This window comes from Aegilops tauschii, chromosome 4 (genome assembly GCF_002575655.3).
Source record: "Aegilops tauschii subsp. strangulata cultivar AL8/78 chromosome 4, Aet v6.0, whole genome shotgun sequence".
NCBI classification, from domain to species: Eukaryota; Viridiplantae; Streptophyta; class Magnoliopsida; order Poales; family Poaceae; genus Aegilops; species Aegilops tauschii.
This window is the reverse complement of record NC_053038.3, coordinates 61,990,456-62,018,028: the sequence shown is the minus strand read 5'-3', so window position 1 is coordinate 62,018,028 and position 27,573 is coordinate 61,990,456. Positions and strand designations below refer to the sequence as shown.

The 27,573-nt window shown below is 42.1% G+C and overlaps 1 protein-coding gene across 1 annotated transcript; it reads right to left on the bottom strand.

The window, feature by feature from the left end:
* Positions 1-13,000: 13,000 nt before the first annotated feature.
* Positions 13,001-15,197, bottom strand: LOC109758551 (subtilisin-like protease SBT3.4). Its single transcript, XM_073496281.1, has 4 exons — positions 15,130-15,197; positions 14,315-14,441; positions 14,006-14,201; positions 13,001-13,694 (listed from the first exon to the last, which is right to left on the bottom strand). The coding sequence occupies exons 1-4, from the start codon at positions 15,195-15,197 to the stop codon at positions 13,324-13,326; spliced, it is 762 nt and encodes a 253-aa protein (XP_073352382.1). The 3' UTR covers positions 13,001-13,323.
* Positions 15,198-27,573: the final 12,376 nt, after the last annotated feature.

Here is a 27,573-nt window from a genome sequence, read left to right as displayed (position 1 = left end):
GCTATTTAAAGTTTTGACCTCTCCAATCACACTTTTATCAATTTTTGCATCAAGATCTAAAAACTCCGAATCATTGGGACGCCTTCTAACTAAAGTTGACTCATCTCCAGTCCCATATTTATCAAGATTTATATTGGAAAACAAAGATTCAATAGAAGTCACATCTATTACTTTAAGATCTTCATCATTATTCCGATGGAAACTAGAAGAACACGCTTTTATAAACCAATCCTTTTTAGCACGCATCTTAGCGGTTCTTTCTTTGCACTCATCAATCGAAATTCTCATGGCTTTGAGAGACTCATTGATATCATGCTTAGGCGGAATAGATCTAAGTTTCAAAGAATCAACATCAAGAGAAATTATATCCACATTCCTAGCCAAATCATCATTCTTAAGCAATTTTTCTTCAATCAAAGCATTGGAATTCTTTTGCGAACTCATAAATTCTTTAACAATATTCTCAAAATCAGAGGGCATCTTATTACAATTTCCATAAGAATTGTTGTAGGAATTACCATAATTATTAGAGGAATTACTAGGAAAAGGCCTAGGATTAAAATTACCTCTATACGCGTTATTACCAAAATTGTTCCTACCAACAAAATTCACGTCCATAGATTCATTATTATTCTCAATCAAAGTAGACAAAGGCATATCATTAGGATCAGTAGGAGCACTCTTGCTAGCAAATAATTTCATAAGCTCATCCATCTTTCCACTCAAAACATTAATCTCTTCAATCGCATGCACTTTTTTACTAGTGGAAGATCTTTCGGTATGCCATTGAGAATAATTAACCATAATATTATCTAGGAGTTTAGTAGCTTATCCTAAAGTAATTTCCATAAAAGTACCTCCCGCGGCCGAATCTAAAAGATTTCTAGAAGCAAAATTCAATCTGGCATACATTTTTTGTATAATCATCCACAAATTCAAACCATGAGTAGGGCAATTTCGTATCATCAATTTCATCCTCTCCCAAGATTGTGCAACATGTTGATGATCAAGTTGTTTAAAATTCATAATATCGTTCCTAAGGGAGATGATCTTAGCGGGAGGAAAATACTTGGAGATAAAAGCATCATTGCACTTATTCCATGAATCAATACTATTAGGCAAAGATGAAAACCAAGTTTTAGCATGATCTCGAAGTGAGAATGGAAATAGCTTCAATTTAACAATATCATTATCCACATCTTTTTCTTTTGCATATCACACAAATCAATAAAATTATTAAGATGGGATATGGCATCTTCATTGGGAAGGCCGGAAAATTGATCTTTCATAACAAGATTCAGCAAAGCGGTATTAATTTCACAAGATTCCGCATTAGTAGCGGGAGCAATCGGAGTACTAATAAAATCATTGTTGTTGGTATTCGAAAAGTCACACAATTTGGTATTATCTTGAGCCATCGTGACAAAGCAAGCAATCCAACACACGAGCACACAAAAAGCAAGCGAAGAAGACGAACAGAAGAGGGGTGAAGAAAAGGCGAATCTTTTTGAAAATCATTTTATAAGTGGGGGAGAGGAAAACGAGAGGCGAATGGCAAATAATGTAATGCAAGGGATGAGAGTTTATGATGGGTACTTGTTATGTCCCGGCTTGGCGTAGATCTCCCCGGCGACGGCGCCAGAAATTCTTCCTCCTACCTCTTGAGCTTGCGTTGGTTTCCCATGAAGAGGAAATGGTGATGCATCAAAGTAGAGTAAGTATTTCCCTCAGCTTTTGAGAACCAAGGTATCAATCTAGTAGGAGACAACGCAACAAGCCACCGAATACCTGCACAAACAAACACCAACTTGCACCCAACGCGACAAAGGGGTCGTCAATCCCTTCACGGTTATTTGCAAAGTGAGATCTGATATAGATGGATAAACGGTAAAGTAATATTTTTGGTATTTTTGGTTTATGAAATAGAAAGTAAAATATTGCAAAGAAAGTAAATAGGAAACTAAAATTGTAGATCAGAAACTTATATGATGGAAAATAGACCCCGGGGCCATAGGTTTCACTAGAGGCTTCTCTCATGATAGAAAATATTACGGTGGGTGAACAAATTACTGCCGAGCAATTGATAGAAAAGCGCAAAGTTATGACGATACCTAAGGCAATGATCATGAATAGGCATCACAACCGTATCAAGTAGACCGAATCCTGCCTGCATCTATGATAACCCACAAGTATAAGGGATCGCAACAGTTTTCGAGGGTAGAGTATTCAACCCAAATTTATTGATTCGACACAAGGGGAGCCAAAGAATATTCCCAAGTATTAGCAGTTGAGTTGTCAATTCAACCACACCTGGATAACTTAGTATCTGCAGCAAAGTATTTAGTAGCAAAGTAGTATGATAGTAACGGTAACAGTGGCAAAAGTAATAGTAGCAGTTTTGTAATGATTGTAATAGTGGCAACGGAAAAGTAAACAAGCGAAGAACAATATGTGAAAAGCTCGTAGGCATTGGATCGGTGATGGAGAATTATGCCGAATGCGGTTCATCATGTAACAGTCATAACATAGGGTGACACAGAACTAGCTCCAATTCATCAATGTAATGTAGGCATGTATTCCGAATATAGTCATACGTGCTTATGGAAAAGAACTTGCATGACATCTTTTGTCCTACCCTCCCGTGGCAGCGGGGTCCTATTGGAAACTAAGGGATATTAAGGCCTCCTTTTAATAGAGTACCAGACCAAAGCATTAACACATAGTGAATACATGGACTCCTCAAACTACGGTCATCACCGGGAGTGGTCCCGATTATTGTAACTTCGGGGTTGCCGGATCATAACACATAGTAGGTGACTATCGACTTGCAAGATAGGATCAAGAACTCACATATATTCATGAAAACATAATAGGTTCAGATCTGAAATCATGGCACTCGGGCCCTAGTGACAAGCATTAAGCATAGCAAAGTCATAGCAACATCAATCTCAAAACATAGTGGATACTAGGGATCAAACCTAACAAAACTAACTCGATTACATGATAAATCTCATCCAACCCATCACCGTCCAGCAAGCCTACGATGGAATTACTCACGCACAACGGTGAGCATCATGAAATTGGTGATGGAGGATGGTTGATGATGACGATGGCGACGGATTCCCCTCTCCGGAGCCCCGAACGGACTCCATATCATCCCTCCCGAGAGAGTTTAGGGCTTGGCGGCGGCTCCGTATCGTAAAACGCGATGAATCTTTCTCTCTAATTTTTTTCTCCCTGAACACGAATATATAGAGTTGGAGTTGAGGTCGGTGGAGCTCCAGGGGGCCCACGAGGCAGGGGGCGCGCCTTGGGGGGTAGGCGCGCCCCCACCCTCGTGGACAGGGTGTGGGCCCCCTGGTCTTGATTCTTTCGCCAGTATTTTTTATTAATTCCAAAATAATTCTCCGTTGATTTTCAGGTCATTCCGAGAACTTTTATTTCTGCACAAAAATAACACCATGGTAATTCTGCTGAAAACTGCGTCAGTCCGGCTTAGTTCCATTCAAATCATGAAAGTTAGAGTCCAAAACAAGGGCAAAAGTGTTTGGAAAAGTAGATACGATGGAGGCGTATCAACTCCCCCAAGCTTAAACTTTTGCTTGTCCTCAAGCAATTTAGTTGATAAACTGAAAGTGATAAAGAAAAACTTCTACAAACTCTGTTTGCTCTTGTTGTTGTAAATATATAAAGCCAGCATTCAAGTTTTCAGCAAAGATTATGAACTAACCATATTCACAATAACATTTAGGTCTCATGTTTACTCATGTCAATGGCATAATCAACTAGCGAGCAATAATAATAAATCTTGGATGACAACACTTTCTCAAAACAATCATAATATGATATAACAAGATGGTATCTCGCTAGCCCTTTCTGAGACCGCAAAACATAAATGCAGAGCACCTTTAAAGATCAAGGACTGACTAAACATTGTAATTCATGGTAAAAGAGATCCAGTCATACCCAATATAAATTAATAGCAATGGATGCAAATGACAGCGGTGCTCTCCAGCTGGTGCTTTTTAATAAGAGGGTGATGACTCAACATGAAAGTAAATAGATAGGCCCTCCGCAGAGGGAAGCGGAGATTTGTAGAGGTGCCAGAGCTCGATTTTAAAGCAGAGATAAATAATATTTTGAGCGGCATACTTTCATTGTCAACATAACAACCAAGAGATGGCGATATCTTCCATGCTACACACATTATAGGCTATTCCCAAACAGAATGGTAAAGCTTATACTCCCCTCCACCAACAAGCATCAATCCATGGCTTGCTCGAAACAACGAGTGCCTCCAACTAACAAGAGTCCCGGGGGAGTTTTGTTTGCAATTATTTTGATTTGATTTGCATAAAGCATGGGACTGGGCATCCCGGTGACCACCCATTTTCTCGTGAGTGAGGAGCGGAGTCCACTCCTCTTGAGAATAACCCGCCTAGATGGAAGATACAGACAACCCTAGTTGATACATGAGCTATTCGAGTATGCAAAATAGAATTTCATTTGAAGGTTTAGAGTTTGGCACATACAAATTTACTTGGAACGGCAGGTAGATACTGCATATAGGAAGGTATGGTGGACTCATATGGAATAACTTTGGGGTTTAAGGGATTGGATGCACAAGCAGTATTCCCGCTTAGTACAAGTGAAGGCTAGCAAAAGACTGGGAAGCGACCAACTAGAGAGCGACAATAGTCATGAACATGCATTAAAATTAATAAACATTGAGTGCAAGCATGAGTAGGATATAATCCACCATGAACATAAATATCATGAAGGCTATGTTGATTTTGTTTCAACTCCATGCGTGAACATGTACCAAGTCAAGTCACTCGAATCATTCAAAGGAGGATACCACCCTATCATACCACATCACAACCATTTTAATAGCATGTTGGCACGCAAGGTAAACCATTATAAACTCCTAGCTAATTAAGCATGACATAAGCAACTATAATCTCTAATTGTCATTGCAAACATGTTTATTCATAATAGGCTGAATCAGGAACGATGAACTAATCATATTTACAAAAACAAGAGAGGTCGAGTTCGTACCAGCTTTTCTCATCTCAATCAGTCCATCATATATCGTCATAATTGCCTTTCACTTGCACGACCGAACGATGTGACTAATAATAATAGTGCACGTGCATTGGACTAAGCTGGAATCTGCGAGCATTCAATAAACAGGAGAAGACAAGGCAATATGGGCTCTTAGTTAAATCAACAATAATGCATATAAGAGCCACTTCAACAATTTTATTATGGTCTTCTCCTATCGACCCCCAAAGAAAAGAAAAGAAATAAAACTATTTACACGGGATAGCTCCCAACAAGCAAAAGAAGAACGGGAAATCTTTTTGGGTTTTCTTTTAATTGTTACTACTACAGCAAGAAAATAAGCTAGCTAAAAGCTACTAATATTTTTTTTGGTTTTCTTAAGGTTTATCGAACACACAAGAAGAAAGCATAAAAAGGAAAATAAACTAGCATGGATATTACAGTGAAAAAGTATGAGCACCGACATCTAGCAATGAGTGTGTAAACATGAATGTAATGTCGGTGAGAGATACGTACTCCCCCAAGCTTAGGCTTTTGGCCTAAGTTGGTCTATTGCCACGGCTGGCCTGGCAGATATCCAAAGTTATAGTTGGGGTCGTACTGAGATGCAGCGGCTATTGCATCGTGGGCTGCAGCTTGGAGGTGGGCTGTCTCTGTCCTCCTCTTATACTCGCCCGCCTCCTCTCTGGTTATAAAATATCTTCCTTTTGCCTGAAAGTCAAAGAAAGTAGGAGCAGGGAGAGCGACGTGATAGGTGCGTCGTTTGTCAAAGATTAGTCGGTACTGGAGGAACTGATCGTTCCTCTCAACAAACTGATGACGAACCATAGCCTCATAATATAAATAAACATGAGGCAACTCAACATCATACTCACGTAAGGGTATTCCAAGAAAATTAGCTAGACGGGTTGCATAAATTCCGCCAAAGAAATCTCCATTAATTCTATTATTATGCAACCTACGTGCAACAATGGCTCCCAAATTATAATGTTTATCTCCTAATACAGCACTCCTGAGAACACTGAGGTCAGGGACACACATGTGACATGCTTCATCCTTACCATTTATGCACCTACCTATGAAGAGAGCAAAACAATGTATAGCAGGAAAATGAATGCTCCCTATGGTAGCTTGTGTTATATCTCTAGACTCCCCTACAGTTATACTAGCAAGAAAATCTCTAAACTCAGATTTGCGAGGCTCACTAGTGCTACCCCATTGTGGAAGTTTGCAAGCAGTGCTAAAATCCTCTAAGTCCATAGTGTAAGAATTTTCATAAAGATCAAACAGGACAGTTTGAGAATTGCGTGATGATGAAAATTCAAACCTCCTCACAAAGGAATCAGTGAGATAGTGGTACTGACGGCACTTATCTGCCTTGAAGCTCACAAGATCAGCGTTACACACATATGCATTAAATTCTTCCTTGATTCCTGCTCGATCCATGAAGTCCTCTGAAGGCCATTCACAAGCCCGCACTTGAGCTTCCCTTGGTGGTTCATCGTCGGCATCACGCATTGCGAGCCTGGGTCCTTGCTTCCTTGAAGGGCCACCTTGGTACATTTTCCTAAACATATTTCTTCCTCTGAAAAATTTCTGAAAATTTTAGTAACTTCAAATAAAAGTGAACCAAACTCAACAAAATTGATAACAACTACTCCCACAAGTGCCTAGAGACTATATCATGCATTAGAACTACTTGGAACCATATAAATTTGACATGCAAGCTCAAGAACATGGTCACCTAGGCAGCAAAAATTTGCAATGAATAAAGCATTAGAACAAAAACTAATTGGACCATTGTTGGAGTCACATACCAAGGAACAATCCCGCAAAGCAGTTTTGTGAGAGGTGCTTTGAGCAAGGAGATCGAAAATCGCAGCAAAATGAGCTAGAACTCGTGCTTGAGCTGGTTGGTGGTTTTTTTGGGAGGAAGGAGTGTGTGGTGGTTCGAATAAGTGGAGGGGAGCCACCATGGGCCCACGAGGCAGGGGGCGCGCCCAGGGGGTGGGCGCGCCCTGGACCCTCGTGGCCAGGTGCTTGCTCACCCTGTTGTGTTCTCAGTGCCAGATATTCTCAAATATTCTAGAAAAAATCATATTTCATTTTCGGGACATTTGGAGAACTTTTATTTTTGGGGTATTTTTTATTGCATGGATAATTCAGAAAACTGACAGAAAATACTATTTTTACTTTATTCATTGTAAATAACAGAAAGTAAAAGGAGGGTACAGAAGGTTGTGCTTTATAACTTCATCCATCTCATGCTCATCAAAAGGAATCCACTAACAAGGTTGATCAAGTCTTGTTAACAAACTCATTCCGAATTGCATAAAACTGGAGAAATTTCGAATAACACTATGTTACCTCAACGGGGATATGGACGTCCCCAATAATAAGAATATCATATTTCTTCTTGATAGTAGGAAGAGGAAATTCAAAACCTCCAAAAATAATCGATGGAATTTTTCCAATAGAATTGATACTGTGGACTTGAGGTTGTTTCCTCGGAAAGTGTACCGTATGCTCATTACCATTAACATGAAAAGTGACATTGCCTTTGTTGCAATCAATAACAGACCCTGCAGTATTCAAAAAGGGTCTTCCAAGAATAATAGACATACTATCGTCCTCGAGAATATCAAGAATAACAAAGTCCGTTAAAATAGTAACATTTGCAACCACAACAGGCACATCCTCACAAATACCGACATGTATAGCAGTTGATTTATCGGCCATTTGCAAAGATATTTCAGTAGGTGTCAACTTATTCAAATCAAGTCTACGATATAAAGAGAGAGGCATAGCACTAACACCGGCTCCAAGATCACATAAAGCAGTTCGAACATAATTTCTTTTAATGGAGCATGGTATAGTGGGTACTCCTGGATCTCCAAGTTTCTTTGGTATTCCACCCTTAAAAGTATAATTAGCAAGCATGGTGGAAATTTCAGCTTCCGGTATCTTTCTTTTATTTGTAACAATCTCCTTCATATACTTGGCATAAGGATTCATTTTGAGCATATCAGTCAAACGCATACGTAAAAAGATAGGTCTAATCATTTCAGCAAAGCGCTCAAAATCCTCATCATCCTTTTTCTTGGATGGTTTGGGAGGAAAAGGCATGGGTTTCTGAACCCATGGTTCTCTTTCTTTACCGTGCTTCCTAGCAACAAAGTCTCTCTTATCATAATGTTGATTCTTTGATTGTGGGTTATCAAGATCAACAACAGGTTCAATTTCTACATCATTGTTATTACTAGGTTGAGCATCAACATGAACATTATCATTAACATTATCACTAGGTTCATGTTCATCACCAGATTGTGTTTCAGCATCAGAAATAGAAATATCATTGGGATTCTCAGGTGTGTCTACAACAGGTTCACTAGAAGCATGCAAAGTCATATCATTTTTCTTTTTCTTCCTCTTAGAAGGACTAGGTGAATCTACATTAGTTCTCTGAGAATCTTGCTCAATTCTCTTGGGGTGACCTTCAGGATACAAAGGTTCCTGAGTCACTTTACCCCCTCTAGTTGCAACTCTATCAGCAAAGTCATTATTTTTACTATTTAATTCATTGAGCAAATCATTCTGAGCTTTAAGTACTTGTTCTACTTGAGTGGTGACCATAGAAGCATGTTTACTAATAAGTTTAAGTTCACCTTTAACTCTAGACATATAATCACTCAAGTGTCCAATCATAGAAGCATTGCATTTTAATTCCCTACCAAAATAAGCATTGAAGTCTTCTTGCTTAACCATAAAATTATCAAACTCATCCAAACATTGGCTAGCAAACTTAGTAGGCGGTATTTCAACTTTATCATATCTATATAGAGAGAATTTACCTTTACTACCTGTGTCGGGTTATCAAGACCATGTGTTTCTTCAATAGGTGATGAATTAAGACCATATATTTCTTCAACAGGCGGTAAATTAAGACCATGTATTTCTTCAATAGGAGGTAAATTCTTAACATCTTCAGCTCTAATACCCTTTTCTTTCATAGATTTCTTTGCCTCTTGCATATCTTCAGGATTGAGAAATAGAACACCCCTTTTCTTCGGAGTTGGCTTAGGAGTTGGTTCAGGAAGTGTCCAATTGTTTGCATTAGTCAACATATTATTCAATCTTGATCAACAGTTCTTTCCCTGAAAACACAACCAGCACAACTATCCAGGTGGTCTCTGGAAGCATCGGTTAGTCCATTATAAAAGATATCAAGTATTTCATTTTTCTTGAGAGGATGATCAGGCAAAGCATTAAGTAATTGGAGAAGCCTCCCCCAAGCTTATGGGAGACTCTCTTCTTCAATTTGCACAAAATTATATATTTCCCTTAAAACAGTTTGTTTCTTATGAGCAGGGAAATATTTAGCAGAGAAGTAATAAATCATATCCTGGGGACTACGCACACAACTAGGATCAAGAGAATTAATCCATATCTTAGCATCACCCTTTAATGAGAAAAAAATATTTTAAGGATATAATAGTAGCGAGTTTTCTCATCATTAGTGAACAGGGTGGCTATATCATTTAATTTAGTAAGATGTGCCACAACAATTTCAGATTCATAGCCATAAAAAGGATCAGATTCAACCAAAGTAATTATATCAGGGTCGACAGAGAACTCATAATCCTTATCAGTAACTAGGTGAAGTAGCATAAGCAGGATCATATTTCATTCTAGCATTCAAAGTTTTTTCTTTAAGCTTACCTAATAATTTCTTAAGATCACTCCTATCATTGCAAGCAAGAAAGTCTCTAGCAGTTCCTTCATCCATAACATAACCCTCAGGCACAACAGGCAATTCATATCTAGGGGGAGAATCTTCATCATCACTTTCATCAATATTATCAGTTTCAATAATTTCATTCTCTCTAGCCCTAGCAAGTTGTTCATCAAGAAATTCACCAAGTGCCACAGTAGTATCAACCATAGAAGTAGTTTCATCATAAGTATCATGCATAGCAGAAGTGGCATCATCAATAACATGCGACATATCAGAATTAATAGCAGAAGCAGGTTTAGGTGTCGCAAGCTTGCTCAAAATAGAAGGTGAATCAAGTGCAGAGCTAGATGGCAGTTCCTTACCTCCCCTCGTAGTTGAGGGATAAATTTTAGTTTTCTCGTCTTTCAAGTTCCTCATAGTGACCAGCAGATATAAATCCCAAGTAACTCAAAGAATAGAGCTATGCTCCCCGGCAACGGCGCCAGAAAATAGTCTTGATAACCCACAAGTATAGGGGATTGCAACAGTTTTCGAGGATAGAGTATTCAACCCAAATTTATTGATTCGACACAAGGGGAGCCAAAGAATATTCTCAAGTATTAGCAGTTGAGTTGTCAATTCAACCACACCTGGATAACTTAGTATCTGCAACAAAGTATTTAGTAGCAAAGTAGTATGATAGTAACGGTAACAGTGGCAAAAGTAATAGTAGCAGTTTTGTAATGATTGTAACAGTGGCAACGGAAAAGTAAACAAGCGAAGAACAATATGTGAAAAGCTCGTAGGCATTGGATCGGTGATGGAGAATTATGCCAGATGCGGTTCATCATGTAACAGTCATAACATAGGGTGACACAGAACTAGCTCCAATTCATCAATGTAATGTAGGCATGTATTCCGAATATAGTCATACATGCTTATGGAAAAGAACTTGCATGTCATCTTTTATCCTACCCTCCCGTGGCAGCAGGGTCCTATTGGAAACTAAGGGATATTAAAGCCTCCTTTTAATAGAGTACCGGACCAAAGCATTAACACATAGTGAATACATGGACTCCTCAAACTACGGTCATCACCGGGAGTGGTCCCGATTATTGTCACTTCGGGGTTGCCGGATCATAACACATAGTAGGTGACTATAGACTTGCAAGATAGGATCAAGAACTCACATATATTCATGAAACATAATAGGTTCATATCTAAAATCATGGCACTCGGGCCCTAGTGACAAGCATTAAGCATAGCAAAGTCATAGCAACATCAATCTCAGAACATAGTGGATACTAGGGATCAAACCCTAACAAAACTAACTCGCTTACATGATAAATCTCATCCAACCCATCACCGTCCAGCAAGCCTACGATGGAATTACTCACGCACGGCGGTGAGCATCATGAAATTGGTGATGGAGGATGGTTGATGATGACGTTGGCGACGAATTCCCCTCTCCGGAGCCCCGAACGGACTCCAGATCAGCCCTCCCGAGAGAGTTTAGGGCTTGGCGGCGGCTCCGTATCGTAAAACGCGATGAATCTTTCTCTCTGATTTTTCTCTCCCCGAACACGAATATATAGAGTTGTAGTTGAGGTCGGTGGAGCTCCAGGGGCCCACGAGGACGGGGGCGCACCCTGGGGGGGGGGGTAGGGGCGCCCCGACCCTCGTGGACAGGGTGTGGGCCCCCTGGCCTTGATTCTTTCGCCAGTATTTTTTATTAATTCCAAAATAAATCTCCGTTGATTTTTAGGTCATTCCGAGAACTTTTATTTCTGCACAAAAATAACACCATGGCAATTCTGCTGAAAACAGCGTCAGTACGGGTTAGTTCCATTCAAATCATGCAAGTTAGAGTCCAAAACAAGGGCAAAAGTGTTTGGAAAAGTAGATACGATGGAGGCGTATCAATCTACTACTATTAGTCCACACATCGACCGACTCCTGCCTGCATCTAGAGTATTAAGTTCATAAGAACAGATTAACGCATTAAGAAAGATGACATGATGTAGCGGGATAAACTCGAGCAATATGATGAAAACCTCATCTTTCTATCCTTGATGGCAACAATACAATACGTGCCTTGCTGCCCCTACTATCACTGGGAAAGGACACCGCAAGATTGAACTCAAAGCTAAGCACTTCTTCAATTGCAAGAAAAACCAATCTAGTTGGCCAAACCAAATTGATAGTTCGAAGAGACTTGCAGAGATATCAAATCAGGCATATAAGAATTCAGAGGAGATTCAAATAATATTCATAGATAAGCTGATCATAAATCCACAATTCATCGGATCTCGGCAAACACACCGCAAAAGAGAATTACATCGTATAGATCACCAAGAACATCGAGGAGAACTTTGTATTAAGAATCAAAGAGAGAGAAGAAGCCATCTAGCTACTAGCTATGGACCCGTAGGTCTGTGGTAAACTACTCACGCTTTATCGGAGAGACAATGGTGTTGATGTAGAAGCTCTCAGTGATCGAATCCCCCTCCGGCAGGATGCCGGAAAAGGCCCCTAGATTGGATCTCACGGGTACAGAAGGTTGCCGCGGTGGAAAAGTGGTTTCGTGGCTCCCTTGGTAGGTTTTGGGATATTTGAGAATATATAGGTGGAAGAAATAGGTTGGTGGATTCACGAGGGACCCACAAGGGTGGGGGCGTGCCCTACCCCCTGGGCGCGCCTCCCGACCTTGTGGCTGCCTCGTGGCTTTCCTGACGTGCACTCCAAGCCCTCTGGATGTCTTCTGGTCCAAGAAAAATCATCGCAGAAGTTTCATTCCATTTGGACTCTGTTTGGTATTCCTTTTCTGCAAAACTCTAAAATAAGGAAAAAACAGGAATTGGCACTAGGCTCTAGGTTAATAAGTTAGTCCCAAAAATCATATAAAATAGCATAAAATGCACATAAAACATCCAAAACAGATAATATAATAGCATGGAACAATAAAAAATTATAGATACATTGGAGACGTATCAGCTTCCTGTAATAAATATAGGAATTAAGTACTCCCTTTGTCTCATATTAGTTATCACCGAAATGAACGTATCTAGGCGTATTTCAGTGCTAAAATAAATCCGTTTGGGCAACAACTAATATGGGACATAGGGAGTATGAATCATGTTGTCCTCCAGATGGATAGATTGTTCTTTGAACATATGGAATATGAATCATAGCGATGGCACTCAGACTGATGCTACAGTTTTGGTTTAAGTGTTTCCACTACAAATTGCGCCTACTCGTATTTCATCTACTTACAAACAAGTTTTTCCAAGAACATTTATGTTGCAATTGAGAACCTATAGTTGCTAGACTTTCAAACTGCTTGAAAATAACCCACAAAAAATGCTTGAAAGTAACAATTAAAACTGCTTTTATTTCATCAAATGAAGCTCAGATATCATGATACGTGAGCATTTTGTTCTTGTAAAATTATGGACGCAACAGGCAACAAATTCAAACATCAGGTAGCACATCACTTATTACATACATTAACTACAAACTTAACCCTTTGCCTCCACACTGATAGTTTAGGAGACGGTTGAATAGAGATCACCGATAACAACACGAACCGCTATCGGGATTCGGACCCAATGGCTGCCTCCATCGTGCCACACCAAATTACCAAATGAGTAATCGCCTTGGATCTTTTGTGTTGCCTTGAAGCTCACCTTGAAAGACTGTGAGCTTGTATCCTTGCCAAACACCAACACCATAGGTTTGACCAGCATATCAACTCCAGCAGAGGGCTCAACAAATGCTTTATACACTGCATCAGCTTGGCCCACATTGGTGACAGTCCTTGATACCGTTTCCGATGACTTGAGATTTGGGATGGCGATTGATGGGAGATTCAGGTCAAACAAAGATTTCTGGGTTGCTATACAACTACTGTTTGTATCTGACCCAAGCATGCAGTTGAACTATTTCTGGTAATCTGAAGCATTGATGTCGTATATAAGTCCAGGATCACTTGCCTGAGTCGGATTAATAAATCCAGCTCCATAATCAAAAGGATCTGCAATCTTATTTGGGGTTGCATCAGCTAGTAACGGGAGACCGTTGTTGTCTGTAATGTATGCTGCAAAACAACTTATTTCTGTTAAAAATGCATTACGAACATATGATTTTCTTTTTGGACATATAATGTTCAACATACTTCAAAGTCTATGGAAAGACGTTATCCTAATAATATAATTAGCCTATACCTACCGGTTGTCATTAGTGCTGATTTGAAAGCAGCAGGTGACCAGTCTGGATGGAGTGACTTGAGCACAGCTATAATGCTGGATACATGTGGGCAAGCCATCGATGTCCCTGAATCGAAGAAGTAGAGCCCCAGTTCCTTGTAAATACCAACCTGTGGCGCTGCTGCTAAAATATTCACCCCCGGTGCAGTAATGTCAGGCTGTTTACAATGCAGTGTGAAGGTATCATTTCATATGTTAAGAACAGTGATATATTAAAGACACAAAGATCAACAAATTTATGATGTAAAAACTGTAATTTTGCAGTATATACCTTGAGCACTGCAGGATAGACAGAGCTTGGACCCCTTGATGAGAAAGCTGCAATCTTTGGAGCAGGAAATCCACTTCCAGTTGTTGTTTGACTTACAGAAACCTTTGCTACCGGATCCTGACTGGTACTGTTGAGAAGGAGAAGTGTTTAAGGCCAACTAAAGTAGCAAATATGCACGTATATTCTGAATAACAAGAGTAAATTTCATAAAACTACAATTTTTAATGCACAAAGTATCACAAAATTACAGGTTGAAGAACAAATTTCACAGAATAGAACATTAGTCTATACTTTACCGGTTAATTGATCAAACATATCCCATAACTATGTATATAAGAATTTTGTGAGTGTGCTTATGTAAGACTTGGTTTTGTAAAAATACATCACACTCCTGTAGTCAATAGTACATAAATCTGTTTATGTGAAATTAGTCTTTACATTTGTAGTTTTGTGATGCACGTTATCCCTAAATAGTTATGTGAAATTGGTATTTATATATGTAGTTTGGTAATAGGTTGTTACAAAATTTATTTAAAAGACAAAGGTCACATAGCAAAACATTACATTAAGATAGCCAACATGGTAACTTTTGAACAAACATGACTAACCATTAACCAACATATATTTTCGATAAATCATACCTGCAATTAGCAATTGCGCATTGTAGTATCAGGGTTTCTTAACCTATTTACTGTTTAGGTAACACGACTACTCCGTGGCAGGTTCGATTATTAGTAGTACCTGCTCGAAAAGGGTCAAACAGGTTTTGTCTAGTTTTCTGAACCCTGGGTTGGACTACCCCACAAATGTCTTACCAGTTTACTGATGTGTAGTAGTAATGGATGTGTAACATTTCACAAGTTATTCGTGCTCTCTTAGTCATGGTGTCTCTCCAATACTTTCATTTTTTTCTCTAGAACTTATGTTCATGTATTTACTTTTGGATACTGTAACCTACATTTTATGATTTTAAATAAAATGAACACACAAAAAATCCATACCTATTCCCAACCCCCAAAATTGTTGTCCATCAGAAGGGATTAACCCACGAGAAAATTTAGGAAGCTTGGCAAAGACTTGCTCCTAAAGGAGACGACATGTGAAATTATAGTACATGCCATGTATTAAAGTGCACAAGGTATAGTATCTAAACCTTTAGTAACATCTCATACTCAATCAACCATAGCTCCGGTTTGCGTTGCATACTATAATTCTCAGGGTAGGAGAAACAATATCAACCATCTATGACAATCTTAAGGCAACACTGGTTTAGCATTGAGACATGACCACATGCTTCTTATACCCATTGTTAACCAACTTTGGAAAGTGCATAACTGTTACATAATCCTCCCATTTAGAAATTCCTATTCCCTCCAAGGATTTGTTTTAATTTCCTAGTGTACATCAATGTGCACGGATAAAAGATTCTCTTGAAAATCTTGGTGCTACATACTTAGCTGCTAATCCTGTGTTTCATGCAAGAACCAAGCTACATACTTAACGACATAAATTATTTGGGTAAAGGCCATTCCTAAGGAGATTGGTCTTCATCACACACAACCTCCTTGTCTTTGGTGTGACAATCTTGGTGCTACATACTTAGCTGCTAATCCTGTGTTTCATGCAAGAACCAAGCATATTGAGATAGACTATCATTTTGCCAAAGAAAGAGTTGCAAACAAGGAACTGGACATTCGTTTTGTACACTCGAGAGATCAAGTTGCAGCTGGATTCACGAAAGCTTTGGCTACAAGACCATTTGAAAAGAGTTTAAACGTAATCTCAACTTGCAGAGTTTAGATTAAGGGAGGGTGTTAAACATGTAATATTGTGTGAGCCGGCCATGTGCCTTGCGCGCTACTACCTCTAGGAGATAGATGTAGCCTTTATCCTGTTAGAGTTTGCATCTATCTCAACTCTCCAACCCCCTGTAATTCCCCTGCGGTTAGTCCTGCAACCGAATGCATGTAATTCTTTCAAGAGGATCTCTCTCTCTCTCGCTAGTCAATGTAACAATGTGGGCTCCCATCCAGGGGGTTGAGATGCTTCATCAATATCTCATGGCACGCTACTTATTTTTGAAGTAGTAGAGATAGCAAGGAAGCCACCCAAGAGGATAGATGTTGCGAAGATGCTTGTGTGTATGTAGTTGCCCCCGGGTTTCATCAAGCTATCCAGGTCTTCTTTGTCGTAGTTGCCCTTGTGTTTGTCAATATGATGGTCTTATAGGTAACCTTCATCACTCTCAGGCTAGATCCGTTAGAACGTTGTTTTCTTATATCTTCTCGAGCTTCTTTGGAAGGCTAACTGCTTCACCATCTCCTTGAGCTTCTTTGGAAGGCTAACTGCTTCAAACTGGCAAGAGAAATCATGATCAACACTGATGAAACTGTCACATATCGTCACACAATAGGATAACAGGGTGCAAGAAATTCATCATCATCCTCATTTACGAACTCATCACCCTCCACATCCAGATCGCCCGCGTCTTCCTTGTATTCAGGATGAACGGAAGCATGGTCAGCCCTAGGCCAGGGGAAGAGATGTGGCGGCCTAGGACCCATCTTAAATAAGGGCCCGATACGTCTGCATACCTAAATAAATTATAAAAATGTTACTTGCAGAACATAACGTCAATACTATTATGTGGTGGACAGAGGGCATTTGCCCCCCACCCCCATGGTACCACATTGTATTTATTCAATACTCATTTATGGTTGAGTGCATGTATCTTATAATCATTATTTGCATCGTGTAATCACATACACATGGTGTATTAAGACTTTACTAGACGGTAAGGCGCGCTCCGCTGCGCCCCCACCGGGCTACCGCTACAGATGTGATTTGCATCGCCTGTGTGTGTGTTGTGCATGATGAAGGTGGATAATAGAGATGGACATAAGCTTTTTGGAAAACATCATGGTGTTTACTATTAACATAAGTCAAGGTTATTTCACAAAAAACAACATAAGTTAAGGTGTTTCATGTGCTTACAGATTATTCTGATGTCAGCATAAGAGCTAATTATCAGCTACTCCCTCTATCCATGACAAACAATATGTATTGTCGTATGACCACTTCTACAAATAGTTCATCTCCATCTAGCAAAACTTATGCACTCCAAGCAAACAAAAGCCAAGAATTGCAAACAGAAAAATGGATTCTCAACTCTTAAGTCTACATGATTAGCCATACAATCATTTAAGGTGCAACTATAATGTAATCACTGAAATAGCCTGCTGAAAAAACTGATTGAAACAACCAAGTTGGCGTCAACAAAATCGGCACCATTCACTTTTTTTGAACCGAAATCGGCACCATTCTGACGATACAGAACATGTTTTGGCACATGAAAACTAACAGAAAGAAGAGAAACAATTGAAAACTTTCTGAAGGGAGAGAACACGTGAAGTGAGTATTGACTCAGTGTTGTAGACTTCTAGTCCTCGTTCATCAAACATGAGACGCCGTGGTAACCTCAATTCACTGATAGTAGACGACCTGCCGAGCAAGGGCCTGGGGTGGAGGTGGAGAGAGAGAGAGACGACAAAGATGACGCAAGGGCGACCCTGGCTGGAAGGCAGCGATGCGACTAGGAGAAGCCACATGAGGAGTTGGGAAGTGGGGTGGGATACGACGGAGGTGGTGGCATCGGTGGCACGGACGGTGGCTAAAGATATTGGGGCAGTTGGATTGGCATTGTTGTTGGATAGAAGAGGATAACGTGATGAAATTTCATTAAAACAAATGGCCGATGTTAGGCGCTGGCAGACTGGCACTAGGTTCGGCCGGTCGACCCACATCCGTTCGATCAGCTGTCCCCCTGACGCATAGGATTGAACGAAAAGGATTCAGTCGTCTCTTCCACCCCTGTTCCTCGTGCACTTTGTGGCCATGAGCGATGGGGGGGGGGGGAACAGATACGCCACCGCAGGCGCGCACAGCTCCACGCCCCAGCAGCCTCGAAGCAACACTGCGCCTCCCACTCGTTGTTGTTCGCCGCCGCTCGCCATGCTGGGACGTAGGTTGGATGCAGCTTCCCCCGGGCCATGTTGAAGCAAAATCTGTGCCCGAAGACGCCATAGTACGCAACTCAGCCGTCCGTGGCTGCAGCTCCGACGGGCCACGGTTCCAGCTTCTCTCGTAGTCGTCATCCCCATCTCCGACCTGCTCGCAATTCCCATCGTCCCCGCTCGCCATCTTTGGTTCGCCAACCCCCGGTTGAAGCTTGTTGGGATGTCAAATGTAGCATTCTGGACTGTCGGTCGCCGCAACACTCACTGCCAGCTGTAGGTTTTGCTCTCTACAACTGCAGCAGAAAAAAGTGCTAGCGTCGTGCCTGCGGTCGTCGTGGTCGCCGCCGAGGAATACACTAGTCCAGGAAATTTTGACGCTGACCCCAGCATTTATTGCACCGGGTTGCAGCATTCTGGTCGCACTTGCGGAGCCGGTTCCAGCAATCGTGGTGGCTGGTTCCAGCAAATTCGGTTGCCGGTTCCAGCAAAATGCAGCCGAAAGAGTCCTTCTTCTTCTCGCCGGTTCAATCCTTGAAGCAAAAATCAGCAGCCGGTTCAATCGTTGAAGCAAAAATCAGCAGCCGGTTCAATCCTTGAAGCAAAATTACCAGCCGGTTCCAGCTCCGGCATCCTACGGTTGCAACAAAATAGGTTCATGGTTGCACACCCCCCAGCCCCTCCAGTCTAACTTGTCGTGGTGACCCACACCTTGCCGCGCTAGCCGGTTCCAGCAAAACTGAGGCATGGTTGTAGCTCCCGCATCAAATGGTTGCAGCATCCCTCCCCGCGCTGGTGTGGCCACCATGGAAAGGCTTGCGGGTGTCCGCCCGTTGCAGCAACTACGAGCCGCAGCTTCAGCATCTGGCCATGGCGGTGCCGGCTTTCTGGAGCCTTAGTTGCAGCTCTCCTCCCTCGCCTTGCTGATTTTAGCTCCCAGCCTCGCCAGTCGCAGCACCCGGCCACGCGGGAGAAAGACGAGGACATGGTCGGCCATGGCCGCTACGGTGCATGCAGCCGTGGCCATGGGAGTACATCGCGGCATCTTCTTCCCTTCGCCATCCGCGGTCTCTGCGCTAAGGGATGAAGAAGTAGAAAGAAGAAAAAAAAACGATTCACAGGAGTTGCGCTCCTGGCCTGTGCAAAAAACGATCTAGACGGATCGTAAGGCTGGCGTGGGCCGGCGCCCCGACTGGAAACGTTTTCCCAAAAAATTTAGGTGATGATTTTTTTAGCGTTTAGTGTTTTTTTAATGTTGGCAGTTGATCTACCAAATTCATTGATCAGGGAGAAAGAGTAACAGGAGCGCCGAAGAAGGCAAAGACATCAAAGAAACGATGCCATTAAAAGCAAAAAAGATGCACAAAAGGGTCCTCAACCCGGGTCAAAAGGAATTCCAGCTCCTGCCATGTTCCACATAGTGATTTCGTCCTTCAGTTGCTGCACAAAGGTGCGCATGTCCATTCGTAAGTCCTGGAAAATCTGTCGGTTGCGCTCACGCCATATCTCCCAGGAGACTAGATGCATCAAAGATAGAACTCCTTTCCTCTTATCAGATGCGGCTTTACTCCAGCAAGAAGTCATCCATTCCTTGATGTTGGTAGTGGCCACCCAACTATCAGTGTGCATGGAAGGCATACTTGTAAGCCCAACCAGTGTATCCCAAGCGCCGCGCGACCAAGGGCACTCAACTAGCAAGTGGTATGCTGTCTCAAGGTTGCGTTCACAAAGCGGGCAAAAGTAGTTATTATCCCATCCACGCCTTTGGAGCAGGTCAGTCATAGGTATGCGTCCAAGGGTTGCAGTCCATAGAAAGAAACGACATTTGCCCGGCGCCCAGCCTGCCCAGAGCAGCTTGGTCGCCTCCGGTGGAACCGAGCCCATGAACTGGATATGGTATGCCGACCTAGCAGTGTATGTTTGATCTGCTGTGAACCTCCATACAATCTGATCAAGCGCGTTGCCGGTCAGTTGAACTAAGTCGAGGAGGGAGGCAAGTCGGGTCAGCTCATCTACCATCCCGTCCGTGAGCCCGTGCGCGAGGTCCTTCAGCCAGCGCTCGTCATGCATGGAGTCCCTAACTGAGCGGTTTTTCCTAATGGCAATCTCATATAGGCTTGGAGCGATGACCTTGGGACATTGACCCTGCAGCCAACGGTCATACCAGAAGCCTTCAAGTGCAGAGGTTTGTAGGACAGTAGAAAATTTCCCTCAAGTGGATGACCTAAGGTTTATCAATCCGTGGGAGGCGTAGGATGAAGATGGTCTCTCTCAAGCAACCCTGCAACCAAATAGCAAAGAGTCTCTTGTGTCCCCAACACACCCAATACAATGGTAAATTGTATAGGTGCACTAGTTCAGCGAAGAGATGGTGATACAAGTGCAATATGGATAGTAGATATATGTTTTTGTAATCTGAAAATATAAAAACAGCAAGGTAGCAAGTGATAAAAGTGAGCGTAAATGGTATTGCAATGCGTTGAAACAAGGCCTAGGGTTCATACTTTCACTAGTGCAAGGTCTCTCAACAACAATAACATAATTTGATCATATAACTATCCCTCAACATGCAACAAAGAGTCACTCCAAAGTCACTAATAGCGGAGAACAAACGAAGAGATTATGGTAGGGTACGAAACCACCTCAAAGTTATTCTTTCAGATTGATCTATTCAAGAGTTCGTACTAGAATAACACCTTAAGATACAAATCAACCAAAACCCTAATGTCACCTAGATACTCCAATGTCACCTCAAGTATCCGTGGGTATGATTATACGATATGTTGGAAATATGCCCTAGAGGCAATAATAAAATGGTTATTATTATATTTCCTTGTTCATGATAATTGTCTATTGTTCATGCTATAATTGTGTTATCCGAAAACCGTAATACATGTGTGAATACATAGACCACAACATGTCCCTATTGAGCCTCTAGTTGACTAGCTCGTTGATCAATAGATGGTTACGGTTTCCTGACCATGGACATTGGATGTCGTTGATAACGGGATCACATCATTAGGAGAATGATGTGATGGACAAGACCCAATCCTAAGCATAGCACAAGATCGTGTAGTTCGTCTCCTAGAGCTTTTCTAATGTCAAGTATCAGTTCCTTAGACCATGAGATTGTGTAACTCCCGGATACCGTAGGAATGCTTTGGCTGTACCAAACGTCACAACGTAACTGGGTGGCTATAAAGGTGCACTACGGGTATCTCCGAAAGTGTCTGTTGTGTTGGCACGAATCGAGACTGGGATTTGTCACTCCGTGTGACGGAGAGGTATCTCTGGGCCCACTCGGTAGGACATCATCATAATGAGCTCAATGTGTTCAAGTAGTTGAACACGGGATGATGTGTTACGGGAATGAGTAAAGAGACTTGCCGGTAACGAGATTGAACAAGGTATCGGGATACCGACGATCGAATCTCGGGCAAGTATCATACCGATAGACAAAGAGAATTGTATACGGGATTGATTGAATCCTCGACATCGTGGTTCATCCGATGAGATCATCGTGGAGCATGTGGGAGCCAACATGGGTATCCAGATCCCGCTGTTGGTTATTGACCGGAGAAATGTCTCGGTCATGTCTACATGTCTCCCGAACCCGTAGGGTCTACACACTTAAGGTTCGGTGACGCTAGAGTTGTAGAGATATTAGTATGCGGTTAACCAAAAGTTGTTCGGAGTCCCGGATGAGATCCCGGACGTCACGAGGAGTTCCGGAATGGTCCGGAGGTAAAGATTTATATATGGGAAGTCCTATTTTGGTCACCGGAAAATGTTCGGGATTTTTCGGTATTGTACCGGGAAGGTTCTAGAAGGTTCCGAAGTGGGGCCCACCTGGGGGACCCACATGAACGTGGGTAGTGGGGGCAAGGCCCCACACCCCTGGTCAAGGCGCACCAAGATCCCACCTTAGAAGGAATAAGATCATATCCCGAAGGGATAAGATCAAGATCCCTAAAAAAGGGGGATAACAATCGGTGGGGAAGGGAAATGATGGGATTTCTTTCCCCCACCTTTGCCAACGCCCCAATGGACTTGGAGGGAAAGTTACCAGCCCCCTCCACCCCTATATATAGTGGGAAGGCGCATGGGAGCCGCACCCCTTCCCCTGGCGCAGCCCTCTCCCTCCCCAACACCTCGTCCTCCTCCGTAGTGCTTGGCGAAGCCCTGCCGGAGAACTGCAAGCTCCACCACCACGCCGTCGTGCTGCCGGAGCTCTCCCTCAACTTCTCCTCTCCCCTTGCTGGATCAAGAAGGAGGAGACGTCCCCGGGCTGTACGTGTGTTGAACGCGGAGGCGCTGTTGTTCGGCGCTTAGATCGGAATCAACCGCGATGTGAATCGCTGCGAGTACGACTCCTTCATCCGCGTTCTTGTAATGCTTCCGCATCATGATCTTCAAGGGTATGAAGATGCACTCCCCTCTCTCTCGTTGCTAGTCTCTCCTAGATTGATCTTGGTGACACATAGGAAAATTTTGAATTATTGCTACGTTTCCCAACAGTGGTATCAGAGCCAGGTTTATGCATAGATTCTATGCACGAGTAGAACACAAAGTAGTTGTGGGCGACGATTTGTTCAATTTTCTTACCGTTACTAATCTTATCTTGATTCGGCGGCATTGTGGGATGAAGCGGCCCGGACCGACCTTACACGTACTCTTACGTGAGACAGGTTCCACCGACTGACATGCACTTGATGCATAAGGTGGCTAGCGGGTGTCTGTCTCTCCGACTTTAGTCGGATCGGATTCGATAAAAAGGGTCCTTATGAAGGGTAAATAACAATTGGCATATCACCGTTGTGGCTTTTGCGTAGGTAAGAAACGTTCTTGCTAGAAACCCATAGCAGGCACGTAAAACATGCAACAACAATTAGAGGACGTCTAACTTGTTTTTGCAGGGTATGCTATGTGATGTGATATGGCCAAAAGGATGTGATGAATGATATATGTGATGTATGAGATTGATCATGTTCTTTTAATAGGAATCACGACTCGCATGTCGATGAGTATGACAACCGACAGGAGCCATAGGAGTTGTCTTAATTTATTGTGTGACCTGCGTGTCAATGAAAACGCCATGTAATTACTTTACTTTATTGCTAACCGTTAGCCATAGTAGTAGAAGTAATAGTTGGCGAGACAACTTCATGAAGACACGATGATGGAGATCATGGTGTAATGCTGGTGACGAAGGTGATCATGCCGTGCCTCGAAGATGGAGATCAAAAGGCGCAAGATGATATTGGCCATATCATGTCACTTTATGATTTGCATGTGATGTCTGTCATGTTTACATCTTATTTGCTTAGAACGACGGTAGCATAAATAAGATGATCCCTCACTAAAATTTCAAGAAATGTGTTCCCCCTAACTGTGCACCGTTGCGAAGGTTCGTTGTTTCGAAGCACCACGTGATGATCGGGTGTGATAGATTCTAACGTTCGCATACAACGGGTGTTGACGAGCCTAGCATGTACAGACATGGCCTCGGAACACATGCGAAACACTTAGGTTGACTTGACAAGCCTAGCATGTACAGACATGGCCTCGGAACACATGCGAAACACTTAGGTTGACTTGACAAGCCTAGCATGTACAGACATGGCCTCGGAACACAAGAGATCGAAAGGTCGAACATGAGTCGTATAGTAGATGCGATCAACATGGAGATGTTCACCGTTGATGACTAGTCCGTCTCACGTGATGATCGGACATGGCCTAGTCGATTCGGATCATGTATCACTTAGATGACTAGAGGGATGTCTATCTAAGTGGGAGTTCTTTAAATAATTTGATTAATTGAACTCATTGTCATGAACATAGTCTAAATTGTCTTTGAAAATTAAGTTGCAGATCAATAGCTCGTGCTTAAGCTCCGTGTTTTAATACGTTCCTAGAGAAAGACTAAGTTGAAAGTTATTGTGAGCAATTGTGCGGACTAGGGCCGTAGTCTGAGGATTGTCCTCACTGCTACACAGAAGGCTTCTGTCCTTGATGCACCGCTCGGTGTGCCAACCCCTCTAGCGTCGTCTGTGGATGTTGTGAACATCTGGCAGACACGTTCTGATGACTACTTGATAGTTTAGTGCGCCATCCTTTACGGCTTAGAGTCGGGGCTCCAAAAGCGTTTTGAACGCCATGGAACATATGAGATATTCCAAGAGCTGAAATTGGTATTTCAGGCTCATGCCCATGTTGAGAGGTTTGAGACCTCTGACAAGATCTTTGCCTACAAGATGGAGGAGAATAGCTCAGCCAGTGAGCATGTGCTCAGAATGTCTGGGTACTTCAATCGCTTGAATCAAGTGGGAGTTAATCTTCCAGATAAGAGATTGATTGACAAAGTTCTCCAGTCGCTATCACCAAGCTACTAGAACTTCGTGATGAACTATAACATGCAGGGGATGTAGATGATCCCGGAGCAGTTCGCGGTAGGCCGCGGAAATAGAAATGAAGAAGGAGCATCAAGTGTTGATGGTTAACAAGACCACTAGTTTCAAAGAAGGGAAAGGGCAAGTAGGGAAACCTCATGAATGGCAAGCCAGTTGCCGCTCCAATGAAGAAACCCAAGAACCCAAACCCGAGACGAAGTGCTTCTATCAGGGGAACTGTCACTGGTAGCAGAACTGCCTCAAATACTTGGTAGATAAGAAGGCTGGCAACTTCAACAAAAGTATATTTGATATATGTGTTATTGATGTGTACCTTACTAGTACTCCTAGTAGCACATGGGTATTAGATACCGGTTCAGTTGCTAAGATTGGTAACTCGAAACAAAAGCTACGGAATAAACGGAGACTAGCTAGGGGCGAGGTGACGATGTGTGTTGGAAGTGTTTCCAAGGTTGATGTGATCACCATCGCACGCTCCCTCTACCTTCGAGATTAGTGTTGAACCTAGATAAATGTTGTTTGCATTGGTGTCTGCGTTGAGCATGAACATGATTAGATCATGTTTATTGCAATGCGGTTATCCATTTAAGTTAGAGAATAATGGTTATTCTGTTTACATGAATAACACCTTCTATGGTCATGCACCCCATGTGAATGGTTTATTGAATCTCGATCGTGGTGATACACATGTTCATAACATTGACGCCAAAAGATGTAGAGTTGATAATGATAGTACCACTTTTGTGGCAGTGCCGCTTAAGGTCATATTGGTGTAAAGCGCATGAAGAACCTCCATGCCGATGGAGTTTTGGAGTCACTTGATTTTGAATCACTTGACACATGCGAGCCATGCCTCATTAGCAAGATGACTAAAACCCTGTTTTCTGGAACAATGGAACAGGCAAGTGACTTGTTGGAAATCATACATGTTGATGTGTGCGATCCGATGAGTGTTGACGCGTGCGGTGGATATCATTATTTTCTCACCTTCACCAATGAATTGAGTAGATATGGGTATATTTACTTAATGAAGCATAAGTCTGAAACGTTTGAAAATTTCAAGCAATTTCAGAGTGAAGTTGAGAATCATCATAACAAGAAGATCAAGTTCCTGCGATCTGATCAAGGGAAAAGTATCTGAGTTGTGAGTTTGGCAATCACTAAAGACAAGGTGGAATCGTTTCATAGTTGACGCCACCTGGAACACCATAGCGTAATGGTGTGTCCGAGCGTCGTAGTCGCACCCTATTGGTTATGGTGCGATCTATGATATCTCTTACCGATCTACCGCTATCGTTTTGGGGTTATGCATTAGAGACAGCTACATTCACTTTAAATAGGGCACCATCTAAGTCCGTGGAGACAACACCGTATGAACTATGGTTTGGCAAGAAACCTAAGTTGTTGTTTCTTAAGGTTTGGGGCTACGATGCTTATGTCGATAGGCTTCGGCCAGAAAAGCTCGAACCCAAAGCGGAAAATTGTGTCTTCATAGAATACCCAAACAAGACGATTGGGTATACCTTATATCTCAGATCTGAGGGCAAATTGTTTGTCGCTATGAACAGGTCCTTTGTCGAGGAAAAGTTTCTCTCGAAAGAATTGAGTGGGAGGATGGTGGAGACTTGATGAGGTTATTGAACCATGACTTCAACTAGTGTGTAGCAGGGTATAGGAAGTTGTTCCTGTGGCACCTACACCAATTGAAGTGGAAGCTTATGATAGTGATCATGAAACTTCAGATCAAGTCACTACCAAACCTCATAGGACGACAAGGATGCATGCTACTTCAGAGTGGTACGTAATCCTGTCTTGGAAGTCATGTTGCTAGACAACAATGAACCTACGAGCTATGGAGAAGCGATGATGGGCCCGGATTCCGACGAATGGCTCGAGGCCATAAAATCCGAGAGAGGATCCATGTATAAAAACAAAGTGTAGACTTTGGAAGAACTACTTGATGGTCGTAAGGCTGTTGGGTGCAGATGGATTTTAAAAGGAAGACAGACAATGATGGTAAGTGTCACCATTAAGAAAGCTCGACTTGTCGTTAAGATGTTTTCCAGCAAGTTCAAGGAGTTGACTTCGATGAGACTTTCTCACTCGTAGCGATGCTAAGAGTCTGTTGGAATTATATTTAGCAGTTACTGCATTATTTATGAAATCTTGCAGATAGGATGTCAAAACATTGTTTCCTCGATGATTTTCTTGAGGAAAGGTTGTATGTGATACAACCAGAAGGTTTTGTCAATCCTGAAAGATGCTAACAAGTATGCAAAGCTCCAGCAATCCTTCTAAGGATTGGAGTAAGCATCTCGGAGTTGGAATTTACGCTTTGATGAGATGATCAAAGATTTTGGGTTTTTACAAAGTTTATGAGAAACTTGTATTTCCAAAGAAGTGAGTGGGAGCAATATAGAATTTCTGATGAGTATATGTTGTTGACATATTGTTGATCAGAAATGATGTAGAATTTCTAGAAAGCATACAGGGTTATTTGAAAAGTGTTTTTCAATGGAAAACCTGGATTAAGCTACTTGAACATTGAGCATCAAGATCTATAAGGATAGATAAAAAACGCTTAATAGTACTTTCAAATGAATACATACCGTGACAAGATTTTGAAGGAGTTCAAAATAGATCAGCAAAGAAGGAGTTCTTGGCTGTGTTACAAGGTGTGAGTATTGAGTAATACTCAAGACCTGACCACGGCAGAAGAGAGAGAAAGGATGAAGGTCGTCCCCTATGCTTTAGACGTAGGATCTACAGTATGCTATGCTGTGTACCGCACCTGAAGTGTGCCTTGCCATGAGTTAGTCAAGGGGTACAATAGTGA